The following is a 25,444-nucleotide window of genomic DNA, read 5'->3' as shown; positions in this document are numbered from 1 at the left end:
TGAGGTTCTTCTAGCACTCCATTCAAAGATGCCTCTACGCCAGGGGTCCTCAAACTACGGCCCGCTGGCCACATGCGGCCCGCTGAGGGCACTGATCTGGCCCGCCGGGTGTTTTGGCCGTTTCAGCAGTTCTGTAGGCAGCGGTGTAGGCAGCGGAGGTAAGTATGAGTGTTTTTTTTTAATTTTATTAAATCGGCCAATTTTTCTGCCACACTTATTACTGGCACATGGGGGGGGGGGGGGTCAGCAAAGAGGAGACTGGCACATGATGGGGGGGGGGGAGAATTGGCACGTATTACTGGCACATGGGGGTGGAAGCAGAGAGGAGACTGGCACATGATGGGGGAGAATTGGCACTTATTACTGGCACATGGGGGGTGGCAGCAGAGAGGAGACTGGCACATGATGGGAGGGGGAGAATTGGCACTTATTACTGGCACATGGGGGGATTGGCAGCAGAGAGCAGACTGGCACATGAGTGGGGGGAGAGGAGAGTGGCACTTATTACTTGTACATGAGTGGGGGGGGAGAGGCACTTTTCACTAGCACATGATTGGGGGGCATCTATGGGGGCACCTCTTACTGGCACATTATTGGGGGGCACTATAAGGACATTTACTGAGGCCACAAAGAAGGGGTATTTTATATGGGGGGCTCTGTGTGGCACTAATATTATCAGTGGTATTATCTGTTTCTGCAGTATAGTATTGGGGAGCTCTGGATCCGCCACTGGTTCTATTCGTCTTGCTGCGCAGGCGCACCTCCTTCCAGACCTGTGAACCCTTATGTGCAGCTGTGTCACAGGAAGTCCGGAGAAGAAGAAAGGAGAAGGAGACGTTCAGGCATAGGGAAATGTGTTTTTTCACTTCAAAAGAAGATATGTGCAGTGTGCATAGGAATTTGTTCATAGTTAAAGGGGTTTTCCCATCTTGGACAATGAGGGCATATCGCTAGGATATGCCCCCATTGTCCTATAGGTGCGGGTCCGTGGGACCCGCACCTATATAGAGAACGGAGCCCCGCCGCATGCGCAGCTGCCCTCAATTCATTTCTATGGGGCTGCCGAAAATAGCCGAGCGCTGGCTCGGCTATTTCCGTCGGCCTCATAGAAATGAATGGGAGCATGGGCAGTGCATGCGCGGTACTCTCCCATTCATTTTCGGGGCTCCGTTCTCTATATAGGTGCAGGTCACAGCAGTGGGACCCGCACCTAACGATATGCCCCCATTGTCCAAGATGGGAATACCCCTTTAAACTATAGTCCGGCCCTCCAACGGTCTGAGGGACTGTGAACTGGCCCCCTGTTTAAAAAGTTTGAGGACCCCTGCTCTACGCCATGTAAAAATCTTATCCAACAACACAACCATAGTTGCATACATAAACAGACAGGGGAGCAATCGGAACAAGTTTCGTGGACAATTTCTTAAGCAGGCAGACAATAAAGGAAGGAGATTGGACCCTGAGTCCCGACGTGTTCCAACTGATCACAGCAAAATGGGGTGTTCCAATCCTGGACTTATTTGCAGATCGGGGCAACAGGAAGGTACAGAGATTTTGTTCTCTGTCCCCACAGGACCAGCCACAGATTCTAGATTCCCTATCTCATCCATGGCCAAAGGGGCTGCTATATGCGTCCCCCCTTTTCAGTTTAATTCCGAGAACCCCAATGAAAGTGGCGGAAGAACAGGCGCAGGTAATTATGATCGCTCCTTATTGGCCAAGAAGAGCCTGGTTTCCTCTGCTTCTCAATCTGTCAAGAATACTGGACTCTCCCAGCACTTCCAGATCTTTTATTCCAGGGTCCGATTCACCACCCCAGAGTCTTTGAACTCAGATTGACGGCTTGGAAATTGAACATCTAGCTTTAAAAGGAAAGGGCCTCTCAGATCCAGTAATCTCCACTATACTAAAAGGTAGGAAAGCAGTGACATCGAAAATTTATCTTAGGACCTGGAAGACCTTTTACGAAGAGCAGAAACTGTCAAAATTCCCTTCTGAATGTTCCCATTATTTTGGAATTCCTACAGTCGGGGTTAAACAAGGATTTCAAACCCTCTAGCCTCAAGGTGCAGATATCGGCCTTGAGTATTTTTCTGGATACAAAATTGGCAAAACAACCTTTAATCAAGCAATATTTTAAAGGTACAGTCAGAATCTCACCAACCGTACGCTCTACCATTCCAATATGGGACTTATATTTAGTTCTTACAGTTTTAATGGAGACGCCATTCGAACCCATTGATGGTATCTCCATGAAGCTTTTATCACTTAAGACCACCATGCTTCTAGCCATAACAACCGCTAGAAGGGTGGGAGAGATCCAGGCATGTCTCTTGTCGTGCACCGTATCTTAAAATTTTAGATGACCGTATAATCCTTAAACATTGCCCAGTGTTCCTTCCAAAAGTAGTTTCAAAATCCCATTGTAATCTGGAAGTTGTTTTGCTGTCCTTCTGTGACTCTCCTACCACGGACCAATAGTGGAAGTTCCACAATCTGGATGTAAAACGTTGCCTACTATGTTACAGTATCTAGAGCAGGCATGTCCAAACTGCGGCCCTCCAGCTGTTGCAAAACTACAACTCCCAGCATGCTCTAATAGCTGTAAGCTATCCAGGCATGCTGGGAGTTGTAGTTTTGGAACAGCAGGAGGGCCGCAGTTTGGACATGCCTGATCTAGAGAGAACAAAGCAGATCAGACAGTCGGACCACCTCTTTATTCAGTTCCAGGGTCCTAATAAGGGTCTAGCAGCCAGGAAGCCTACGATCGCTCGGTGGATAAGAGACGCTATCTCTCTTTGTTTTACCAACAAGAACCTTATTTCCTCAGCAGGAGGAAAATAAGGTTCCTCAAGGCCCACTCGACTATATCAGCCTCTTGGGCAGTAAACGCCGCTATATCAATTGAACAGATCTGCAAAGCGGCGGCTTGGGCTAATCCTATGACCTTTTTTAAGTACTACAGGCTTGATGTGACCCATAATCGGGACTTGTCCTTTGGGCGTTGAATTCTTTCTATAGTAGTCCCTCCCTAAAATATGGGGGATTCAGCCCGCACAACCCTATGCAGGTGCAGATTGCTACGGCAAAATATAGATACAAACGCAAAAACACAAAATGCAATCGCACTCTGCAACCAACACTCTGCCCTGCCTTTATGCTGGATGTTGAATAAGGCATTGGTGTACATTTTGGCCAAAGCATAATAAGCCACTCACCACGTCAAGGTCGCCATCATGAGTGGTCCCTAACACTAGTTCCTACCTGTTATGGGCCATGACAGCCACACAAAGTCCAGGGAGTGTAGGTACAGCATGCACGCCAAGAACACTCTGCTTTTAACCCCGTCCGGTGCCATTACAGCTTTCATCGGAGCCAGGGATGCAAGTACCAACATGCATGCTGAGCCCACTATACACTTCTCCTGGTAGGTGCTATATAAGCAGACTCAGTTTTAGGCCTCATGCACACGACAGTATTTTTTCACGGTCCGCAAAAACGGGGTCCGTAGGTCCGTGACCGTTTTTTCGTCCGTGGGTCTTCCTTGATTTTTGGAGGATCCACAGACATGAAAAAAAAGTCGTTTTGGTGTCCGCCTGGCCGTGCGGAGCCAAACGGATCCGTCCTGAATTACAATGCAAGTCAATGGGGACGGATCCGTTTGACGTTGACACAATATGGTGCAATTGCAAACGGATCCGTCCCCCATTGACTTTTAATGTAAAGTCAGGAGTCCCTTTTATACCATCGGATCAGAGTTTTCTCCAATCCGATGGTATATTTTAACTTGAAGCGTCCCCATCACCATGGGAACGCCTCTATGTTAGAATATACTGTCGGATATGAGTTAGATCGTGAAGGGGGCGTGGCCTGAGCATGCAGCAGTAAGCACGCACGTTACAGAGCTCCCGGACCCTTGGCCCTTATAACAGTGATATTGAGCAACGAATTTGATGCTACTGACCTGAAAATCATGGTCAGACGTTCGGGCCGCCGTGGGTCAACCTTTATGTCCTCGGATCCTACCATTGCGAGATATTTTACGGCCACGCCGACTCCCGCGCCAGCCCCCGGCAAGATGGCGCCGATGGAGGAAGGAACAGTGCCACAGTCCTCTCCCTTGCTGCCGGGAGATGGCGGTTCCTTGCTGATGCAAGCGGACCCTCCGCCACCGCTCTCACCGTCCTCGGACTGGCCAGCTGTCTCTCCCACGCCCGTGAACCATACATACGGGCCGGGCAGGAAATTGTATGTCCAAGCAGCCTCATGGCCTAAGATGGCGACGGATGATCCAGGGGAGATGGAGGTACATGTAATGCCGGTTGGCTCACCGGGACTTATCACGCAAGCTCCACAGCAGAGGGTCCACTTACCTCCCGCCACGTCTGGAGACGATCCTTGTACGCCACCTCCTGCACTTGCTCCCGGAGTTAGATCGTGAAAACTCATTTCCAACAATATATTCTAACACAGAGGCGTTCCCATGGTGATGGGGACGCTTCTAGTTAGAATATACTATAAACTGTGTACATGACTGCCCCCTGCTACCTGGCAGCACCCGATCTCTTACAGGGGGCCGTGATCAGCACAATTAACTCCTCAGGTGCCGCACCTGAAGGGGTTAATTGTACTATCATATCCCCCTGTAAGAGATCAGGGCTGCCAGGCAGCAGGGGGCAGACCCCCCCCCCAGTTTGAATATCATTTGTGGCCAGTGCGGCCCCCCCTCCCTCCCTCTATAGTAATAATAGGTTGGTGGCACAGTGTGCAGCCCCCCGCCCCCCCTCCCTCCCTCTATTGTAATAATTCGTTGGTGGCACAGTGTGCGCCCCCCATTGGCCCCCCGCCCCCCCCCCTTCCTCCCTCTATTGTAATAATTCGTTGGTGGCACAGTGTGCGCTCCCCCCGGCCCCCCCCCCTTCCTCCCTCTATTGTAATAATTCGTTGGTGGCACAGTGTGCGCCCCCCATCGGCCCCCCCTCCTCCTATAGCATTAACAACATTGGTGGCCAGTGTGCGGCCTCCCATCTCTCCCCCCCCCCCGATCATTGGTGGCAGCAGAGTTCCGATCGGAGTCCCAGTTTAGGGCCAGGGGCCGCACTGGCCACCAATGATATTCAAACTGGGGGTCTGCCCCCTGCTGCCTGGCAGCCCTGATCTCTTACAGGGGGATATGATAGTACAATTAACCCCTTCAGGTGCCGCACCTGAAGGGGTTAATTGTGCTGATCACGGCCCCCTGTAAGAGATCGGGTGCTGCCAGGCAGCAGGGGGCAGTCTTGTACACAGTTTGTAGTGTATTCTAACTAGAAGCGTCCCCATCACCATGGGAACGCCTCTGTGTTAGAATATACTGTCGGATGAGAGTTTTCACGAAGTGAAAACTTAGATCTGAAAAAGCTTTTATGCAGACGGATCTTCGGATCCGTCTGTATGAAAGTAACCTACGGCCACGGATCATGGACACGGACACCAATCTTGTGTGCATCCGTGTTCTTTCACGGACCCATTGACTTGAATGGATCCGTGAACCGTTGTCCGTCAAAAAAATAGGACAGGCCTATTTTTTTGACGGACAGGATACACGGATCACGGTCTCGGCTGCAAAACGGTGCATTTTCCGATTTTTCCACGGACCCATTGAAAGTCAATGGGTCCGCGAAAAAAACGGAAAACGGCACAACGGCCACGGATGCACACAACGGTCGTGTGCATGAGGCCTAATACTGACTTTAAAACCAGCCTCCAGGGCATACTAACTGGTCAGGTGTGCATGGCTGCTTGGAGATCGCCACGCCTCCAATATATACTACAAAGAAAAAATATGGGGGATTCAGCCAGCACAACCCTATGCAGGTGCAGATTGCTATGGCAAAATACAGATACAAACGCAAAAACACAAATGCAATCGCACTCTGCAACCAACACTCTGCCCTGCCTTTATGCTGGATGTTGAATAAGGCATTGGTGTACATTTTGGCCAAAGCGTAATAAGCCAGGTAGGAACTAGTGTTAGGGACCACTCATGAAGGCGACCTTGACGTGGTGAGTGGCTTATTACGCTTTGGCCAAAATGTACACCAATGCCTTATTCAACATCCAGCATAAAGGCAGGTTGCAGAGTGCGATTGCATTTGTGTTTTTGCGTGACTATAATGGGGACGGGGGCGGAGCTCCGGCATCACGGCAGTGCACGGCAAAAGGCCGCCGGACTAAAACTACGACATGTCCGACTTTTTAGTCCGACGGCCTCTCGCCGTGCTGCGCCGGAGCTCTGCCCCTGTCCCCATTATAGTCAATGGGGACGGAGCGGCGGTCTGGCGGCACGGTGAAATAGCGGCAGGACAGATCCGACGGGGTGAACAGCCTGTCGGATCCATCCTGCCGTTAGTGTGAAAGTACCCTAAGGCCGCATATTTTTCACACAGATGATTTACTAGTTGCACCTAGTAACGGTGTTTCATTTTCTTTTTCAGTCTTCTCTGAAAAACTATTTATTTCATTTTCTGAATCAATGAAATTAGCATCAGTGACTATATAAATATATATCACTTCAGAGAGCTCAAACCCACAAACATATCTAGTCCCAAAAGGGTCATCCAGAAACGTCTGTATACTTTATTTTTTTTTAAAGATTACTTTATTTATACATGTTGTAATATTTTTATTGACATGAACATTGTTTTTAAAAACGGATATTTTATTTTATTTAACGGATACAAAAAAATAGCATACGTTTTTGTTTGCGTAACATGGACGTTTAAAGGGAACCTGTCACCGGGATTTAGTGTATAGAGCTGAGGACATGGGTTGGTAGATGGCCGCTAGCACATCTGCAATACCCAGTCCCCATAGCTCTGTGTGCTTTTATTGTGTAAAAAAAACGATTTGGTCCATATGCAAACTAACCTGAGGTGAGTCCTGTCCCTGAGATGAGTCCATCGTGAAGGAGCCCAGCACCGCCCCGCATCCTCAGAACCTCCTCCTTGCTCCCCAAGGTCAGAAAGCGAGAGCGGCGTAATCTGGCAAAGCGCGTGCTAGTGCATGCGCAGTGACATCATAGTGTTCCTTACTTGTGCTGGCCTCAGCCTCAGGGAACGAACTGCGCATGCGCTAGCTCCCGCATCGCGAGATTACGGAGCTCTGGCTTTCTGACGTCGAGGAGCAAGGAGGAGATTCTGAGGATGCGGGGCGGTGCTGGGCTCCTTCTTGATGGACTCATCTCAGAGACAGGACTCATCTCAGGGTAATTTGCATATGTATCAAATCGTTTTTTTCTACATAATAAAAGCACACAGAGCTATGGGGACTGGGTATTGCGGATGTGCCAGCAGCCATCTAGCAACCCATGTCCTCAGCTCTATACACAAAATCCCGGTGACAGGTTCCCTTTAAAGCATATACTCTATAATAGGACGTGCGTTCCACAAATTGCGGAATGCACACGGGCGGCATCCGTGTGCACGGCGCGGTCGTGTGAATGAGCCCTTAGTGAAAGCAGTTCGCCGGGCACAGGGCAAACCCTCGCATATACATGATAAATCTAACACAAATTCCTACTTAACCGACAAAACAGCCAAAATGACTCCACTTCTGGTGCAGCATCCTTGATCCATTTCTCCCTAAGGGTCTATTCACACGGCAGATTTTGAAGCTGTAAAAATTTGGCGCGTATATCGTTCCTACCACCGTTGTTCAATTCAGATGCCGTGGGCCATTCAATGGCGCTGAGCCACAAGCGGACAGTCACGGCAGCTGACCACACACAATGACCCAAAATGGACACATCCCTTCTTGGCGTGGTCCTGGCTTTTAACCACGTCTGCATTGCGTCGCATGACCTAGTGACTCCTGGGGACCCATCACAGCTGTGGGGAGTCATTGACTTCAGCGGCCACGTGACGACTGTTAAATCGGATGTTGACTCAGGGAGACCAGGGGAGCGAAGGAGCCAGAACCCAGCGGCGGGATCAGGTAAGTAGGATTTACTCCACAGGTCTGCCTTAAAGGCCCTGGAAGGTGAAGGAACCCCTTAAAGGAATTGTCTGACTTGTTTGTAAAGTGCAGGGGAGGATTTAAAATAATAATAAAAAGTTATACTCACTCAACCAGCTATTCGTTTTTTTTATACTCTGCCATGTCTTTTACAATTTATTGACCCCCTCAGCTAAGGATCCCCTTCAGCCATCACAGCCTCTCAGAGTACAAGCTGATGGGAGGGCGCACGCACATGGTACACGACTGCCGCCCCGTGGCCGCTCCCTGGAATTACAGGGAATGCTAGCCACGCCCCTCCTCACTTCTGTTTTTGAGCGGCTGCGAGGAGTTCATTGACCACGTGACGCGTGTTTCCCGGTTGCCAGGTAACAGCGTACGCTTCTAGCAACACTGAGGAATAACAGCAGCGCTGCGCAGATCCGAGCGGCCGCATCATGGCAGAAGAGGCGGACGGAGAGCAGGGACCCCCGCGCAGCAGCTTCACCACCTACATGGCCGAGGGGGAGCAGCTCTACCAGAAGGGGGAGTACGACAAAGCCAGGGAAAGCTTCAGTAATGTAAGGGACGGGGCGCAGGCAGAGTGCTGGGCTAGAGGGAAGTATCAGAGAAACTGCATAATAAAGAGCAATTCCCCAATATGCAGCATTGATGACCTTTATAGTGCTGGCTGAGCAGGCACTGCCCATTCTCACTATACAGACTGCTGGCATTCTAATGGCAGTGCTGGGTGTAACACTATAAGGCTTCATTCACACTGCTGGACTGAAGGGGGAATTCCCACATACTGACCCCCAGCTGCTGGGATCCCATGGATCACTGGGATTGAGGCCCCCGATCCGCCTCACTATATGACCCTAGGAGGTTGACTGGAGCGATGGTCGAGCATGCTCCCTGATCTCTAGAGAGTCTGTCTATGGGATGAAGCAGTGGCGCACTCTACTGTCTATGTCAGCCTCATAGACTTCAAATGGAGCAGCACCATGCATGACTGATCGCCTCTCCATCCAAAGGCCTCCTCACTGCAGTTGTGCAGCAGGGGCCCATTCTGGTGGTTGTGGGGCCCCTAGTAATCAAACATTTATGATCTATGATGTCCACTGGGCAGCCCCCACCCTCCAGACCTCCGGAGGAAGGCATATGTACCTGCTCCCAGTTCTGACTTCTTCAGTCCACCACGCTCTGGTTCCCTGCTTGTCAACTTCCAGAGTAGAAGGGGGTGATATGTGACATTGTTGAGGTGACATCCAAGCAGCACATCATTGGGTCACATGCCGCCGGAGGGACACTTCTCCACTGCTGTCAGTTTTTTAGCTGCAGGGGCACATGTGACCCCCCATTCACTCCAGTAGCTCACGAGCACGGTGGAGTAGAGTAGTATGTATGCTTCTCTGCATAGGTCCGTCAGGCAGTAGGGGGAAAGGGGAGGGGTGCAGGTGGGGCTTATAGGGTGGCCACTTGCTGAACCCCAAAAAGGAAGACAACGGGATCGCACTCACAACTCCACTAAGCCACCCCCCCCCCCCCCTTCCACTTACAGCTGGGCAAGAAAGAAAAAAAGAGGGGGAGACCTTAGCACTCCCACAACATTTTGTATTTTCTGACCTGTTAGAAAGGTACATGATGTAAACTGCAGTGAAGGTAATCTTCTCCCCAGTGACTGATCCTCAGCTGTGTTATGTGACCACCACTCTGATCTCCAACTGACACAGGACAGGAAGTCAGTTACTTCTCTATTCATTCCTATAAGATTGACCTTGAGGCTTCCATAGGAATACATAGAGAAACTGACTTCCTGTCCACACATGCGATGATGTGTTATTTAGAGAGACAGAGTGCTGGTCACATGACACAGCTGAGGTTCAGAAGGAAGGGGATAACTCAGAAATACAGGCACTGGTAAGAAAATTACCTTCACTACAGTTTACATCAAGTACCTTTTCTAACAGGTCAGAGAATAACGTTTTTGTGGGAGTGCTACTTTAGGGTGAGCTGCTGGCCGGCCCCGAGTCCTTCTCTCACCCTCAGTCAGTCACACAGTGACATGTCAGCCGGCTCTAGGGATTGACTGGGGGTGAGAGAAGGACTCAGCCAGTTACCACATTCTCAGAGCGTGGAGCCACAGAAAGGTGGGCTCCCAGTGTCCGTCCAGGCCCTGCGCCGGAAGGAAGGCAAGGAGCCAGGAAACCGGTCTGTCCGGCCAAAAGCCAGACGTCTGGTCACCCTAGTGGCTGCCCAAAAGTGTTTAAAAGCTGAACAACCCCTTTGAGGATCTGTAATACAGGGACCATAACCTGCTGTGGGCCCAAACTGTGCCTCTGTGTGCTCTACTGCAGCATTAGAAGGGTTAACGGACACATACGAGGCAACATATGGAATTTATCCATAATACAACATGTGCTGGAGACAAGTCCATGAGACATGTAACTATGTTAAACTTGAGGCACACTGAGGTCTGGTGTGGGCCTATAGAATTCTATGGGTGCTATATTTCAGGTGCGTACCACACAGATACTGCCGTGTGCATGAGGCGTAAGACTGGCATAGATGATCCAAGGAGTGTTGAAAATACACAATTGAGGTGAAAATTGAGCTTTATTTGGGCACATGAGAAGTTTTCAGTGTCCTGCCTGACACTGGGACATCTTTGTACATTTCTTATGTATTTTATTAATCTCTTTTGTAGGCTCTCGACACACAGCCAACAGAGAAACACTGCCTGGTGGCCCGGTCTAAATGTTTCCTGAAGCTTGGAGACCCAGAATCTGCTTTAAGGGATGCAGAGGCCTCTCTACAGGAAGAGAAAGACTTCTTCAGGGTAAGTCCATGTACCAGCTGTACTGTGACATATGAGTCTACTGACATCCACTGAAAGATAAATTCTATACAGTAGAGAACAATATTTAATATCCAACAGCCCGAATCTCCAATCCATCTTTGACGTCTCTTGATTTACAACCAAATCAAAGTTGAACTTTCATTTGGGCATCAATTGTCTTAGAAGTTTGTTCAGGAGGGGTCAGAGAGGAACTAGAGAATGAGTTGGTGTTATATGTATATAAGGGTGAAGAACTGTAGGGTTGGTGATATATAATATATATATATATATATATATATATACACACATACAGTACAGACCAAAAGTTTGGACACACCTTCTCATTCAAAGAGTTTTCTTTATTTTCATGACTATGAAAATTGTAGATTTACACTGAAGGTATCAAAACTATGAATTAACACATGTGGAATTATATACATAACAAAAAAGTGTGAAACAACTGAAAATATGCCATATTCTAGGTTCTTCAAAGTAGCCACCTTTTGCTTTGATTACTGCTTTGCACACTCTTGGCATTCTCTTGATGAGCTTCAAGAGGTAGTCCCCTGAAATGGTCTTCCAACAGTCTTGAAGGAGTTCCCAGAGATGCTTAGCACTTGTTGGCCCTTTAGCCTTCACTCTGCGGTCCAGCTCACCCCAAACCATCTCGATTGGGTTCAGGTCCGGTGACTGTGGAGGCCAGGTCATCTGGCGCAGCACCCCATCACTCTCCTTCATGGTCAAATAGCCCTTACACAGCCTGGAGGTGTGTTTGGGGTCATTGTCCTGTTGAAAAATAAATTATGGTCCAACTAAACGCAAACCGGATGGAATAGCATGCCGCTGCAAGATGCTGTGGTAGCCATGCTGGTTCAGTATGCCTTCAATTTTGAATAAATCCCCAACAGTGTCACCAGCAAAGCACCCCCACACCATCACACCTCCATGCTTCATGGTGGGAACCAGGCATGTAGAGTCCATCCGTTCACCTTTTCTGTGTCGCACAAAGACACGGTGGTTGGAAACAAAGATCTCAAATTTGGACTCATCAGACCAAAGCACAGATTTCCACTGGTCTAATGTCCATTCCTTGTGTTCTTTAGCCCAAACAAGTCTCTTCTGTTTGTTGCCTGTCCTTAGCAGTGGTTTCCTAGCAGATATTCTACCATGAAGGCCTGATTCACACAGTCTCCTCTTAACAGTTGTTCTAGAGATGTGTCTGCTGCTAGAACTCTGTGTGGCATTGACCTGGTCTCTAATCTGAGCTGCTGTTAACCTGCGATTTCTGAGGCTGGTGACTCGGATGAACTTATCCTCCGCAGCAGAGGTGACTCTTGGTCTTCCTTTCCTGGGGCGGTCCGCATGTGAGCCAGTTTCTTTGTAGCGCTTGATGGTTTTTGTGACTGCACTTGGGGACACTTTCAAAGTTTTCCCAATTTTTCAGACTGACTGACCTTCATTTCTTAAAGTAATGATGGCCACTCGTTTTTCTTTACTTAGCTGCTTTGTTCTTGCCATATTACAAATTCTAACAGTCTATTCAGTAGGACTATCAGCTGTGTATCCACCTGACTTCTCCACAACGCAACTGATGGTCCCAACCCCATTTATAAGGCAAGAAATCCCACTTATTAAACCTGACAGGGCACACCTGTGAAGTGAAAACCATTTCAGGTGACTACCTCTTGAAGCTCATCAAGAGAATGCCAAGAGCGTGCAAAGCAGTAATCAAAGCAAAAGGTGGCTACTTTGAAGAACCTAGAATATGACATATTTTTAGTTGTGTCACACTTTTTTGTTATGTATATAATTCCACATGTGTTAATTCATAGTTTTGATGCCTTCAGTGTGAATCTACAATTTTCATAGTCATGAAAATAAAGAAAACTCTTTGAATAAGAAGGTGTGTCCAAACTTTTGGTCTGTACTGTATATAAGTTCGGGGGCCTGTAGGGTTGGTCGGCCCTAAGGTGGTTACACCTCTGGCTGGAGGGAAGGGGTTAGGTCAAGAATTTGGCATAGGGGGGTTGCCGGTTCAATTTTTACCTCAGGCATCACAAAGGCTATGTGCTTCCCTGCCCCTGGCCACAAAGTCCTGAGGGAAGGGGGCTCAAGCTGAATTCTTGAACTAGGGCCCATGAATTGTGTTGCACTGCCAAGGGCCAATCAGTATCTTCAGAAGCTCCTTTCTTCTCCTTACAGGGTCTTTACCAGAAAGCAGAGGCTCTCTATGCCATGGGCGACTTTGAATTTGCCCTTGTGTTCTATCACAGAGGGTACAAGCTACGCCCTGAACTCCAGGAGTTTCGTTTAGGAATCCAGAAGGCTCAGGAAGCTATTGAGAACTCTGTTGGGAGTAAGTATTGCTGGTGGCATATGTGAAGTAGCCTTTAAGTGATTATTTTTTATTGTAAATGCCTTACAGGAAATACAAAACACAAATTAAACAGCATATTGATGGGGGTGCCAGGAGCTGGACCTCCACCGATCAGATATTGATGACTTACCCTGAGGAAAGCGCATCAATATTTTACCCCTTTAAAGGGCATCTGTCAGCAGGATTGCACCTATGAAACTGGCTGACCTGTTGCATGTGCGCTTGACAGCTGAAGGGATCAGTTTTGGTCCCATGTTTATATGTGCCTGCATTGCTGAAAAAAATGATGTTTTAATATATGCAAATAAGCCTCTGGGAGCAACGGGGGTGTTGCCATTGCTCTGCTCTCTCTGCAACTGCTACGCCCTCTGCATTTTGATTGACAGGGCCAGGCAGTGAAAACACCACCATGCCTGGCCCTGACTTCTTCTAATGTCAAAGTGCAGAGGACGTGGCAGTAGCAGAGAGAGCAGAGCCTCTAGGTGTAATAACAACATCCCACAATGCTCCTAGAGAATCATTTGCATATATCAAAACATCATAAGAACATGGGACCAACACAGATGTCTTCAGCGGCCAGCCAGTGTCATAGGTACAAATCTGCTGACAGATGCCCTTTAACTGGGGAACGGACAGAACATTTACCTGGTGCAGACCCGCCAATTCCTATGCTCCTCTTCTGCCTTCCAGCATGACCGCACCACTTCTCAGACTGCCTGATGCATACTGCTCATGTGAACAGTGCTGGCCAATCTGAGGTCAGGGGTGGACAAGCATTAAATGTTATGGACAACCAAATGCATCAGGTAGTCTTGAGAAGTAGTGTGGCCATCTTGGATGGCAGAAGACGAGGGTGGGAATTGGTGAAGCTGTCCTGAAATGAGGTCAAGGAAGGCGCCAGGTAAGTGCTCGGTTCGTTCCCCAGTTAATGTGATTATTATTATTATTATTTTTTTCTTGAACCAGAGGGACGCTTTAAATGAGTACATTTTAGCTGCCTGCCATGACCACTAGAGGAAGTGCATGCGGTGTATACAGTGAGCTCCTATGTGCTCTCTAGCACTGTATATGTAGGAGATTCGGAACGCTCTACTGGAAAGACTTACAAAGATTTAATGAAAAATCATGAGGCAGATCCATTCTGAAAAATAGACCTTGGCTGGATGAGTCAAATCTTGGTTGTTTTGATTACCCAAGTGCTTTATAGTCAAGGCTCCACTCGTGCTGTACTACACAGATGACAAGTTCAAGTGGTCTATGAAATCACTATTAAATCCACTCCATCTCTGGCCTGACAAGATTTAGTATAGCCACTGAAATGTATCTGTATAGCAATACCTGCTGTTTCTTCTATTCCTTACTTCTCTGTCCACCTTGCTGAGGTGGTCGCACATGTTCAAATCCATCCTTTAACTGCCACCAGCTGTATTTACTGTTAGAAGCTGGGACAGTTACAGGAAGAGAGCTGCAGCAGAAAGTACACATCCCCTGAGGGGCTGGCTCTAGCTTTCTTAGAATGAGATTGTCATGTACTAGATGACGTATGTTTTTTTTATTTTATACATTAAATGCTTTGGGTGGTAATTTTTATTTTTTATTATTGCATTCTACTCATTTTGGGCTACAAATCATATTTTCAGTTGGTCTTTATTAACTTTTCAGCCCTTGTCTCTGTACAGATGTCAGATGTGTATTTGCAGACCAGGAGGCTTTCTTTTCACAGTGAGTCCGGTCAGATAGAAGCCTTATCTGTGAATTCTTACCAGTTTGATAGGAATCTAGTTACAATGAGTGTTTGAGGTCAGGAGATTAGAGAATAGAGCTACACATGAGCCTACACTCACTGTAAGCAAAAAAATCACTGCAAATAGACTGAAATGTAACCCCTGTTTCACAAAAACTGCAGAAAATTTTCAAAGACTAAAATGCAATCATAAAAAATTGCCCAGAAGATGTCCATAGACTTTAATCATGGGGTAACCTCTTTAATATAACCCAGTGGTATAATAGACTTGATAAAGCACATGTAAATGATGAAGATTTGGTAAATAAAGATCTCTTCATTTGCTTGATTTAGCTCCAGCCTCTGTAAAGTTAGAGAACAAGAAGGGCATGGCGTTTCTTAGCAAGCAAGAAGAGGTGAGTAACAAGGTTTTATTCCACCAAGATGCAGCTCCTAGATGTTTGAATATGGTGGCGGCCCGCGCCTACCACTGCTCTACTCCCTCCTGTGGGCACAGTTCCAGCTACTTGGACCTGCCAGTGTTCCTCTCCTTCCACCAGGAGCTTCCAGCGGTCAGCACTGGCAACAAGTCAGATAGTCAGGGACACGGGGAATTAGGGGAGGATAGAGAAAAGTTCCTTCATATAATCCATGTTATCTCCCCTCTTACCAATCAGAGAGGACATGTAATCACATTTAGGCCCCCTGCACACGAACGGTGGGTTCACTTTAATGGGTCCGCAATCCGGCCGTTCCGCAAGAAGATAGGACATGTTCTATCTTTTTGCGGAACGGAAGTACGTGACGAAACCCCACGGAAGCATTCCGTAAGGCTTCCGTAGGGTTCCGTTCCGCACAATTCCACATCTCCGGATTTGCGGACCCATTCAAGTGAATGGGTCCGCATCCGTGATGCGGAATGCCCACGGAACGGTGCCCATGTATTTCGGATCCGCATTATGGCAACGGACAGCACACGTTCGTGTGCAGGAGGCCTTAGGTGTTCAGAGCAGTTTACCCCCTGCACTTAGTCAGAATATTTTTTTCGACTGGTATCTGGATCATTATGTAGTTTTTGTATGTTTATTTCTGGGGAATATGTGAAGATGGGTGCATATGGACAATGTGTACATTTTCATGGCAGCAAAAGGATTAATAGCATCTGTATGTTTTCTCTTGACATTGATAATAGAGTAAAAAGGCGAAACAAAAAGCACCAGCAAAGGTACCCAAAAAAGACCCAAAGCAGCAGAAGAAGGCAGACCCTTTGAAAAGCCAAAAGACTGCCCGCCAGCTGCTGGGAGAGCTCTACAATGACATGGAGTATCTGGAGACACTGTTAAAGGATGAAGGTGGGTGGTTAGCTTAAAGTTCTTAAAATGTACCTAAACATTCAAGCAAACTGTATTAAAATCTATTCTATTCCTTGAGAAATAGTTACCTGAACTTCAGGTGGCTATCGCGCTTTTGAATCTATAGACTCATACACTGCTAACATGTCAGCTGTACAGATTCCGCTAGGGCCACGTTAAGTGCTGTACAGGCAAGAGCTCACATCGCTGCCCCCTGTCTGTACCCATGCAAGGCTTTTAGTGGAGTGGGACAAGAACTTGCATAGCACATCTCTGCTCCTGCCTGCCCTCGCTCCGCTAAAGCCTGGTATGGCGCATCAGTAATGTGCCTATTTTGCAAGGAAAAGTAAAAAAATATAGAAAATTCAAGTACTGTATATTACAAGAAGTTTTTTTTACCACATTTAGAATAGGTTTTTATAAAGTTTACACAAGCCTACAACAATACTTCAAGGCATAATCAATATGTCCCTCCCACATTATAACCCAAAAACCTACATAAAAATACCCAAATATTTATAAAAATCTAAATTTTCATGAAGTAAATCAGGCCACATATCATAATAAGCAGTCTGTTCATTTCAAAAGGTGAAATATGCTGCTGAAATCCCCAGCATAAATGGACATACTGCAGATCTAAAAACCACAGCACTCTCATAGTATGTTGATATTTACTTTTTACAGAATTTGGATCTTCTAAGCAGGGGCAGACTGGCCATAAACCCTACAGGGCCAATACCCTGATTAATTAATGCTAAAATTACTTATCCACCTGGCTGGCGGCCGCAGGTGCCCTACTGAATTTAAGTCCACATTACAGAGATCCAGTGGTATACTGCAACGGGGGCGGCAGTACTTTGTGCTGCACTGTGGTAGTTAGTTCTGCTGGGGTGGTACTTGGTTCTGCTGGGGTGGTACTTTGTGCTGCACTACAGTATTGCTGCCCCACCTACTTGTGTTGCCCCACCTTCTTTCAGTTTGGACCCGCCTACAACATGGGACTACTTTTAGTTTTTTTTCTCAGGGCCACTGTAAGTTCCCAGTCCGTCCCTGCTTCTAAGACTTTGGACGTATTTTTTTTTTTCTGCCGTTTTTCACGTCTTGTGAGTCCAAGGGGTAAACTGGAGCTTGTTTTGTCACCATCTGCTAAGCTGGTGCATTCACAATTTGTGTTGCAGGTTATGTATAATAATATATGCAGATCTGTAAATTGTTTTACTTTACATGGATACAGGGTTAGTGAAAGGAAACACGAGAAGTGGGTTAAAACTGCAGGACCTGATCTTGAGTGCAATCACCTATCTGGACACACGCACTGAGTTCTGGAGGCAGCAGAAGCCTATCTACGCCCGGGAAAGGGACCGCAGAATTTTGCAACAAAAGTGGAACCGGGAACGTAGTAAACCTCCTGATCGCAATCAGTACATTTTCGAGAACATGGAAAAGATTGAGATGTGTATGTACTAATCTATTGATAATGAGATGGTTACACTTGCGAGAATAGATGTTTATCAACTTTGAAGTAGATGGGACACTTAAGACCCCTTTAGACTGCCCGATCTTCGGGCAGATTAGGTAATGAGCGTTCGTTAGCAATAATCTGCTGGTATAAAGGTGTTGTTTATTACTTGATTAACAAACAAAACGCTCTTTTATGGGGTAATAGATGGTTGGCGCGGTTACCTAAATCATTTTTTGCCGGCAGCAGATCGTGCTTTCTAAACGGCCTCTGCTGCCGGCAAACAACGATTCTGTATGTGGATGACTTGTAGTAACAGGAACACCCAATCACAATCCTTTCAAATAAACATACTAAATATAATACATATACTATTATGGGTTTGGTTGCTGAAATTATCCAAATTTTGGAATACCCCATTTAATATTGATAACCTGAGTTGCAGTAGGGGACACAGCAAGAGGCGCTAAGGGTAAACAATACAAGGGACACAGCGCTCCCTCATTCATCTGTCCAGCAGGGGTGTCGGGAGTCGGGATCTCACCAAATAAAAATAGGCCATTATTTTTAATTCCCAGAAAGGTTGAGTTTTCACTGTTTCAGAACTTATTTTTTATTTTTTGTGATGATCGCCAGGCTTCTCATGAAGGGTTGTGGTCATGGCTGCGTTTTACCACAAATTGCTGGTTTTGCTGTGGTGCCCTAGCCTTGTTGTTTTGGCTAACCACCACTGGGGTGTTTTCTGACTGTTCTAGTACTCTCCAATGGAAATGCAGAAGGGAGTTACAAGAAAGCCCGCCAAGTGTTAAAGAACATTCAGACTTGGAGAGATGACCCAAATAAACAGGAATTGATAGGTTACCTTTATGGCTGCATCGGCAACGCTCATATGGACATGGGACAGATGGAAGAGGCACTACAGAGTCACAAGAAGGACCTCCAAATAGCAAATGAAAGGTAAGCCTTTTATCAGTGATGATGTCACGGCCATAGTTATGGTCGTGACTCCTGAACCGCATACGGTTGTCAGCGGTCTTTGGCTTGGTTGTCAATCACTGGTGAGGGCTGTGGTATTTGCCTCACCTGTGATTGCCGCTGGCAACAGCATGTATGTGGCAGCATAGCATTCTGAGCTGTGTCAAGGCAGCTTGCTATGTTGGGCATGCGGTTGTGTGTGATATGTGATGTGTGTGATATGTGATGTGTGAGACACTGGGTGTGTCTGTGTGGGTGTGGCCACTTAGGCCTATAAAGCCTCTGTGTTTGGCATGTCTCAGTGGGTTGCTTCAGCCATGCTTAGCTGGAGCAGCCTCCTGTGAATACCATCTGCTAGTGAGGGCCACCCTTGTGGTCATAAACAAAACAAACTGTGACTCTTGGGTTTATGTTGATGTTCATTTGATGTTTTCCTTTGTTACGCAATGCCCTATGGATCTGGGTTCCTGTGTGTTTGTGTATGTGCTGTGTCCATTTGTGTTTGGGTGTGGACACTTGCTGTCTTGCACGGGATCCAGTCTGAGTGTCTGTGGCAGGTAGGTGTGGAAGTGCTTTTCAGCCTCCTGCCATATCCATAGGCTGTTTATGTTCCTTTCCCTGCAGCTTGGCCAGTGAGACCCCTGTTCCTCCGTGTCCAGAAGGAACAGGCCGTCTTACCCTGCTCCTTGTTCCAGGGCAATCCTGAGGGCTAGTAGGGACCCCAAGGCATACGGTGTATGAGCCCTCCCACCTTCAGGGTTGGCTCATATGGTTAGGAGTCAGGGTCAGGTTAGGGACGCGATAGGAGGTGACCTGCTCCCTAATTCTGTCGTCCTGGCCAAGCAGCGCTTAACATCTTCTGGCATCGCACGGCTGAGGGTTTTCCCCATCCTCAGCCGTGACAGATGATCTTATGTCTACGTGTGTCTGTCTCCATTAATTCTACCACTATCTTTATTTCAGTTTAACCAGTTCCCGTTTCTTGCAGCTATGGTTGATCATTAAATTCATTGTTGTTTTTCAGCGATTTACCAGAATCAAAATCCCGTGCTCTGGACAACATAGGAAGGGTTTATGCACGGATTGGAAAGTTTCAAGAAGCAGTAAAAGTGTAAGTATGTCTCTTAGTCTCTTATTTATGGTGCAAACATTGTCTTAGTATGGAAAACTGCCGTCCTGGATTTGCTGGGCAGGTCGTCCTGAAGTCAGGAGATTATTTATTTTGCTTCCTATCCCTCTGACTGTAGATGGGAAGAGAAGATTCCTTTGGCATCTTCAAGCTTAGATAAGACTTGGCTGTTCCATGAAATCGGTAGATGCTATCTGGAGCTTGAATTGTTTGAAGAAGCAAGAGACTATGGTGCGAGATCTCAACAAGAAGCAGAAATGGCTGAGGATGTTGAGTGGCAGCTCAATGCCAGTGTCCTAGTGGCACAGGCCCAAGGTAAACCCTTTTATACTATGTAAAAACTAAGGATTAATTGCAGGAAAAGGATGTTTAAGTTACCATTTTGTTAGGGTAAAAATTGTTGGGGTTAGATTGCCCATTCAGTTGGCCTAATGTCTGTGGGCAACCCTGCAGTAGTTAACCAAAACAGCATAAATTATAGAAATACAAAATCTTTTACTGGACATACACTTGTATAAAACATAGAAATCCGTATACATAAGCAGCATTAAATCACACAGGATGATCTCTACAGGTCTGTTACATTATATTACACATCACTTTGCAATAAGAATTCCCAGACTGTGAGAAAAGGTAATCAACACAGCCCTATATATAAAGTGCATAGTGCCTCAACGCTAAAATGACATAGGGGAAAAACATGCAGTAAAAGTGAATACAGACCAAACAGTCCTGGATCCCAACACGTGTTTCGCGGTCGCTTTCTCAAAGCGTTTACTCGCTTTGCGATTTGGGTGTGCAACCCTGCAGTAGGCAGCATCTCATCCTGAGGGTTAGGAATGGATTTAAGTTTATGCCGTCTGAGGTGAGGCAGTGGTCGCCTAACTTCTCTGTTTGAAGCAGGTCCAACTTCTCTAACCAGTGTGCACCACCATCTCTCGTGCCTGAGAGAGCAGGAGAGTATTTTGTGCCTACAGGCCACTGAGTTGTTCCCCTATCTATATATCCTGTTAGAGCAATAGGACATCATTTAGGGGGGTCTCCCACTTGGGTCCCCCATATATCAGTAAATCTAGCAGACCTGTCCATTCATGCATTGCAAGGACATTTTTTTTTATTTGTTTGGCGGCCATGCCACAAAACTCTGGCCAGAACGGGCCTCCCTGGAAATAATAGAAAAAGCTGGACCCTCATAGCTGACATGCATATCGGCTGCCATTTAAAAAGAGGGTGTTTTTAGGAGACAACCCCTTTAATCGGGTAATGTATAGTGCAATTTTTCTTTAAATTCTTCAGGTAGACCTGTTTATTCATACTGTGCCTATGGACGGGCATGTGCAAACCGTACTGCCCCACCACCGCCTGTATTCCCCTTCTAGTACATTTTAACATTGCAACATGTGAACACATTAAATGTATAAAAACACTTTAAAGGGGCATTCCAAGTAATATTTATTAGATCAGGGTCCCCACTGATCATGAGAACGGGGGTCGTGTACCATGCAGGGCCCTTAAAGTGAATGGGGTGGCACTTTGAGCACGTACATTGCTTCTCCACTCATCTATATTGGACCCCTACGGAAATAGCCAAACACATGGCTCTGCTACTACGGCAGTTCCTTATAGATGAAAGAAGAGGCAGTGCACATGCCCAGCCTGCCACTCTGTTCTTTTCGAGTGGGTCTGTGGGGTATGGGGGCCCCGTTTTCATGATCGTGGGGGTTCCAGTGGTAGGTCTCCCACCGATCTAATAGTTATCGCCTATCCTGTGGAAAAGGGGTAACTTGAAATCACCGGAATACCCCTTTAAGAAAATCTGCTGTGTAGCAGTAGGCCGACAAATGTGGGCAAAGAAATATCTACTAGAAAACCAATGTCTTATTGTAAGTGGAGCAGTCACAGAGGGAAGAATGGCCTGAAATATTCGGCCAGGCCTGTGGTTCTCTGAAGTGCTGCACATGAGCTCTACATGGGTACTTTATTGACCTTCTATAATTGTTTTTCTCTTTTAATTTAGTAAAATTAAAGGATTATCAGTCTGCCGTGATCAACTTTGAAAAAGCCTTAGAGAAAGCAAGAACTGTAGACAATAAAGATGCCGAGCAGGCAATCATTACTGTGAGTATACTGAAAGGAGTCCAGTCACAAGACGTTTTCCTATATCCACTGGAATGGGTCAGTGGTCGAGCATGCATACCACCACTCCATTCAAAGGGTATGTCCCTGCCAGAGGTAACGGAGTACAGCACTCCACTGTTATATTGGTGGGGGCCCAACCGCTGGGATCCCCACTATCTGAAGAACGGAGTTCCTGTGTAAATAGAGGGAATATCGAGCATACACAGTCTTTGGGACCGCCAAACATAACAGAGAACAGCACTTCACTGTATAGGAGATAGGTTAGACCCCCACCTATCTAACAGTTATCTACCAACCTAGCTATTCAGTGTACATGCTCGACCTGCCACTCCATCCATTTTAGGGGTCCCCATGGGTTATAGGGCCCCTATTCTCGAGAGTGGTTAGACCCCACCGATAAGAAGTTATCCTTTATGCACTGTATAGGGAAAAACTTACGTTACCTGAAACCCCCCTGAACCCCTTATTGTCTGGTATAGTTCAACACTCTGATCTTCCCAGTGGTAAAAAATTAGGATTCCTTAGACAAGGGGATTAAATGATGATATGAAGCCAGTGTCAAAAGCTAATAATCTTCTAAATCTGCTTCACCTGCCTGGTCAGGACTTGTGCCATATTAAAGAGGACCTCCAACTAAAAATCTAAAACTGCTCCAGAATCTACATGTTTACTAAGTGCGTGGATTTTTTTTTCCAAAGTTCATCTGTTTTTCCTCTAACCTGTCAGTGCCTTTTTATTGGAGACCAGGAATTGATATCTCATGGGGTTGCAGTCCATTGCACATTTGACGCCTGATTACTTCAGAATGCTCCCTATCATCTCTTCCCTCATGTCCCTGGCAGTCATTGTGATGGACCTTCTGTTATATCGTCCCTCCTGCCTTCTAAACAAGATATGGGCATACACAGAAATCATAGAGCCCCGTAGCAGATTTAACATTGCCCCACGCCAAACCTAAGGTCTCCTGATGTGGAAAAGTTGGATCTGGCGTTGTTTTCTGTCATATTTCTAAAGCTTCCTTCGCACTTTTTATGGCCAAAAGTAATAAAAAACAAAAAAAGGCAAAGTTTGTAGTGTGTGTTAGATTTCACTGGAGGCTTTCAGATAATACCTGGCTGTAGCTATTTTTGGGGAAAAAAAATGAAAAAACACTGTTAAACGGGTTGTCTCACTTCAGCAAATGGCGTTTATCATGTAGAGAAAGTTAATGCAAGCCACTTACTAATGTATTGTTATTATCCATACTGCTTCCTTTGCTGGCTGGATTCATTTTTCCCTCACATTATACACTGCATGTTTCCATGGTTACGACCACCCTGTAATCCAGCCGCGGTGGCCGTGCTTGCACAATATAGGAAAAATCTCTGGCCTCTCTTGTGGCTGGGACCACAGGAGTGCGCATAATCCAGCACTTTTTTCTATATTGTGCAAGCGTGACCACCACTGCTGGGTTGCATGGTGGTCATAACCATGGAAACAAGCAGTGTATAATGTGATGGCAAAATGAGCAAAGGTGGAAAAAAGTCAGCAAAGGAGGCAATATGGACAAACGCCATAAATTAGTAAGTGCCTTGTATTAACTTTCTCTACATGATAAATGTCATTTGCTGATGGGAGACAGTCCCTTTAAGCATGACCGGAACATATTTTTCAATGTATTTATACCATGAAGCTGGCATAAATGCACTGATTAATCTTCCCCCGGTGATCGACAAATTCTCCACTTTCCTTCTAATTGTAAATAAAAAAATTTCAACCACCACTAGGGGGAGGTCAGTACATATGAATTTATGCAGCTACAATTGTACTTGGTAGATGTTGTATAAATCACTATGAGCTCCCCCTAGTGGTGGCTACAGGAAAACAACTTTCTCCTGTTAGAAAGCAGTAAAAGCAGCTTAGTGCTCGGCCTCCCTGCTGCTCTATGGTCTGGCTCAATAGGAGGTAAGGTACTGTTGAGGCATGTAAAACGCTGGCTGCAGGGCATCTGTATTATCCCCTAATATAAATGGACTTCTATTGGTGTTTATTTTTTTTTACTGTACTACTATTATGTCATTATTCTTATCCAACGTCTTACAATCTAATAATAAACTAAAAGACAATTCTGTCATTCTTGTACTTTCCAAGGCCCTTGAAGATGCAAAAAGAGATTCAACAGAGGAGAATAAATCAGAAGACAGTGAGACAGAAGATGACCCAGTCGGTAGGTGACCGATACTGGGCTGGTAATAAAAAGCTTAAAGGAACACTCTAGACAACTAATAAAGTATCAAAGAACAGTAAAGCTACTTTCACATTGCATTTAGCTTGCACCTTTATCCTAACCATAGGCTCCCATTATAGTTGGTGCACCTCCCTCCAGTGGTATACACCCCCGGATACCAGTTGTTTTGGACGGGATTCGGGCGGTCATTTAAAAAAAAATTGTATTGCGGCCAAACATGTGGATGATTTTTAATACATAGTGAGGTCCTTTGCCCTGATTTATCACACATCAGAGTTTTGGCTTGAAAAATTTACAGAATGGAACATTTTTGGATTTTTACACCACTCACTCCAGTCATATGGGCAGGAAAGTGGGCATGTTTAGCTACGTAATGAGTTTCACTCTAGATTTAGCACTGAAACTTTTTTTAAAAGTCTTAATATCACTCCAGTAGGAGGGTGGAGTAGGAAAACTGGAGTAGCTTTTCTAGACAAAAGTGTTAGGTTTAGGGATAAGAAATTTATCAAACATGGAACATTTGGCAAATGTGGCATAAAGTACGACAACCCAGACTCAAGCAAAACTGACTTCAAATATTTCACCCAATGTTCATCTTGAGAACTTATGCAGAGGAGCAGTAGATGTGTCTTCTTTTTGGCTTTTGGATTCTGACCTTTTCCTAGAAGACGATGACTATGTTGATGTTCTTTGTTTTCCAGAGGACAATGTATGAAGTGGAGAGGAGCATCATTGTGGGCACGGTCCCGTATCACCATGTGGCACAGTCTGCCGGGACTCAGTAATAGGAGGACTACACCTGCAGACTGAACCATGCAGAACTCGTTGCCATTTATTTAAACACTAGGAATAAATCACGGTGATGAAATATTCACTTTTCCATATGTATTTCTGAGATCTTGTGTCATTCTTCTCATTCCTTCAAGTCATTTGACAGTAGTATGGCTCAAATCTGGCATAGATAGAGGCCAGGAAAAGTTCTTGGGGTATACATCAACTGTATTCATAGGGCTCCATTTCTGCTGTGGAGGAGAATAGAGTGTCTTATTGGTCTTCATTTAGGTGGTATACATAAAGTATAAGAAATCACGGCAGAGCGCCGCCACAAAAAAGGTGGAACTCTCACAGTGTATACCTTCAATGGGAAGACAAAACATAATAGGGTAGGTTAACTATTGAAAATGTGTCAGTTTTTATGTGCATTTGCGCCCAAAAAAAAACAACATTCATGCTTTTCATCACATTTACCG

The 25,444-nt window shown here is 46.1% G+C and overlaps 2 protein-coding genes across 3 annotated transcripts in view; one reads left to right on the top strand and one right to left on the bottom strand.

The window, feature by feature from the left end:
• LOC122942008 (dnaJ homolog subfamily C member 7-like) overlaps positions 1-4,029 on the bottom strand; it is a 36,524-nt gene extending 32,495 nt beyond the window's left edge. The window contains 1 exon segment of the mRNA XM_044299503.1: positions 3,965-4,029. Within this exon segment, the coding sequence (XP_044155438.1) occupies positions 3,965-4,029 (65 nt within the window).
• Positions 4,030-8,319: 4,290 nt separating this feature from the next.
• LOC122941763 (outer dynein arm-docking complex subunit 4-like) lies at positions 8,320-25,042 on the top strand. Of its 2 annotated transcripts, none has more exons than XM_044299177.1 (12): positions 8,320-8,363; positions 10,682-10,813; positions 13,016-13,169; positions 15,268-15,329; positions 16,106-16,265; positions 17,500-17,721; positions 18,480-18,681; positions 19,724-19,810; positions 19,947-20,143; positions 21,846-21,946; positions 24,098-24,173; positions 24,896-25,042. In XM_044299177.1, the coding sequence occupies exons 3-12, from the start codon at positions 13,049-13,051 to the stop codon at positions 24,907-24,909; spliced, it is 1,242 nt and encodes a 413-aa protein (XP_044155112.1). In that variant the 5' UTR covers positions 8,320-8,363; positions 10,682-10,813; positions 13,016-13,048; the 3' UTR covers positions 24,910-25,042. The 2 variants fall into 2 exon arrangements, with proteins under 2 accessions (XP_044155112.1, XP_044155111.1); XM_044299176.1 differs by lacking the exon at positions 8,320-8,363 and adding an exon at positions 8,387-8,555.
• The last annotated feature ends 402 nt before the right edge of the window (positions 25,043-25,444 follow it).

This window comes from Bufo gargarizans, chromosome 6, assembly GCF_014858855.1.
Source record: "Bufo gargarizans isolate SCDJY-AF-19 chromosome 6, ASM1485885v1, whole genome shotgun sequence".
NCBI classification, from domain to species: domain Eukaryota; kingdom Metazoa; phylum Chordata; class Amphibia; order Anura; family Bufonidae; genus Bufo; species Bufo gargarizans.
This window is presented reverse-complemented; position numbering and strand designations above follow the sequence as displayed.

What these genes read in the sequence shown, in the direction of transcription:
- LOC122941763 (XM_044299176.1), top strand. Translation starts at nt 8,433, where the DNA reads ATGGCAGAAGAGGCGGACGGAGAGCAGGGACCCCCGCGCAGCAGCTTC. An exon ending in TTCTTAGCAAGCAAGAAGAG is followed by an intron (nt 15,330 to 16,105) that starts GTGAGTAACAAG and finishes CATTGATAATAG; the next exon opens with AGTAAAAAGGCGAAACAAAA. An exon ending in CCTAGTGGCACAGGCCCAAG is followed by an intron (nt 20,144 to 21,845) that starts GTAAACCCTTTT and finishes CTTTTAATTTAG; the next exon opens with TAAAATTAAAGGATTATCAG.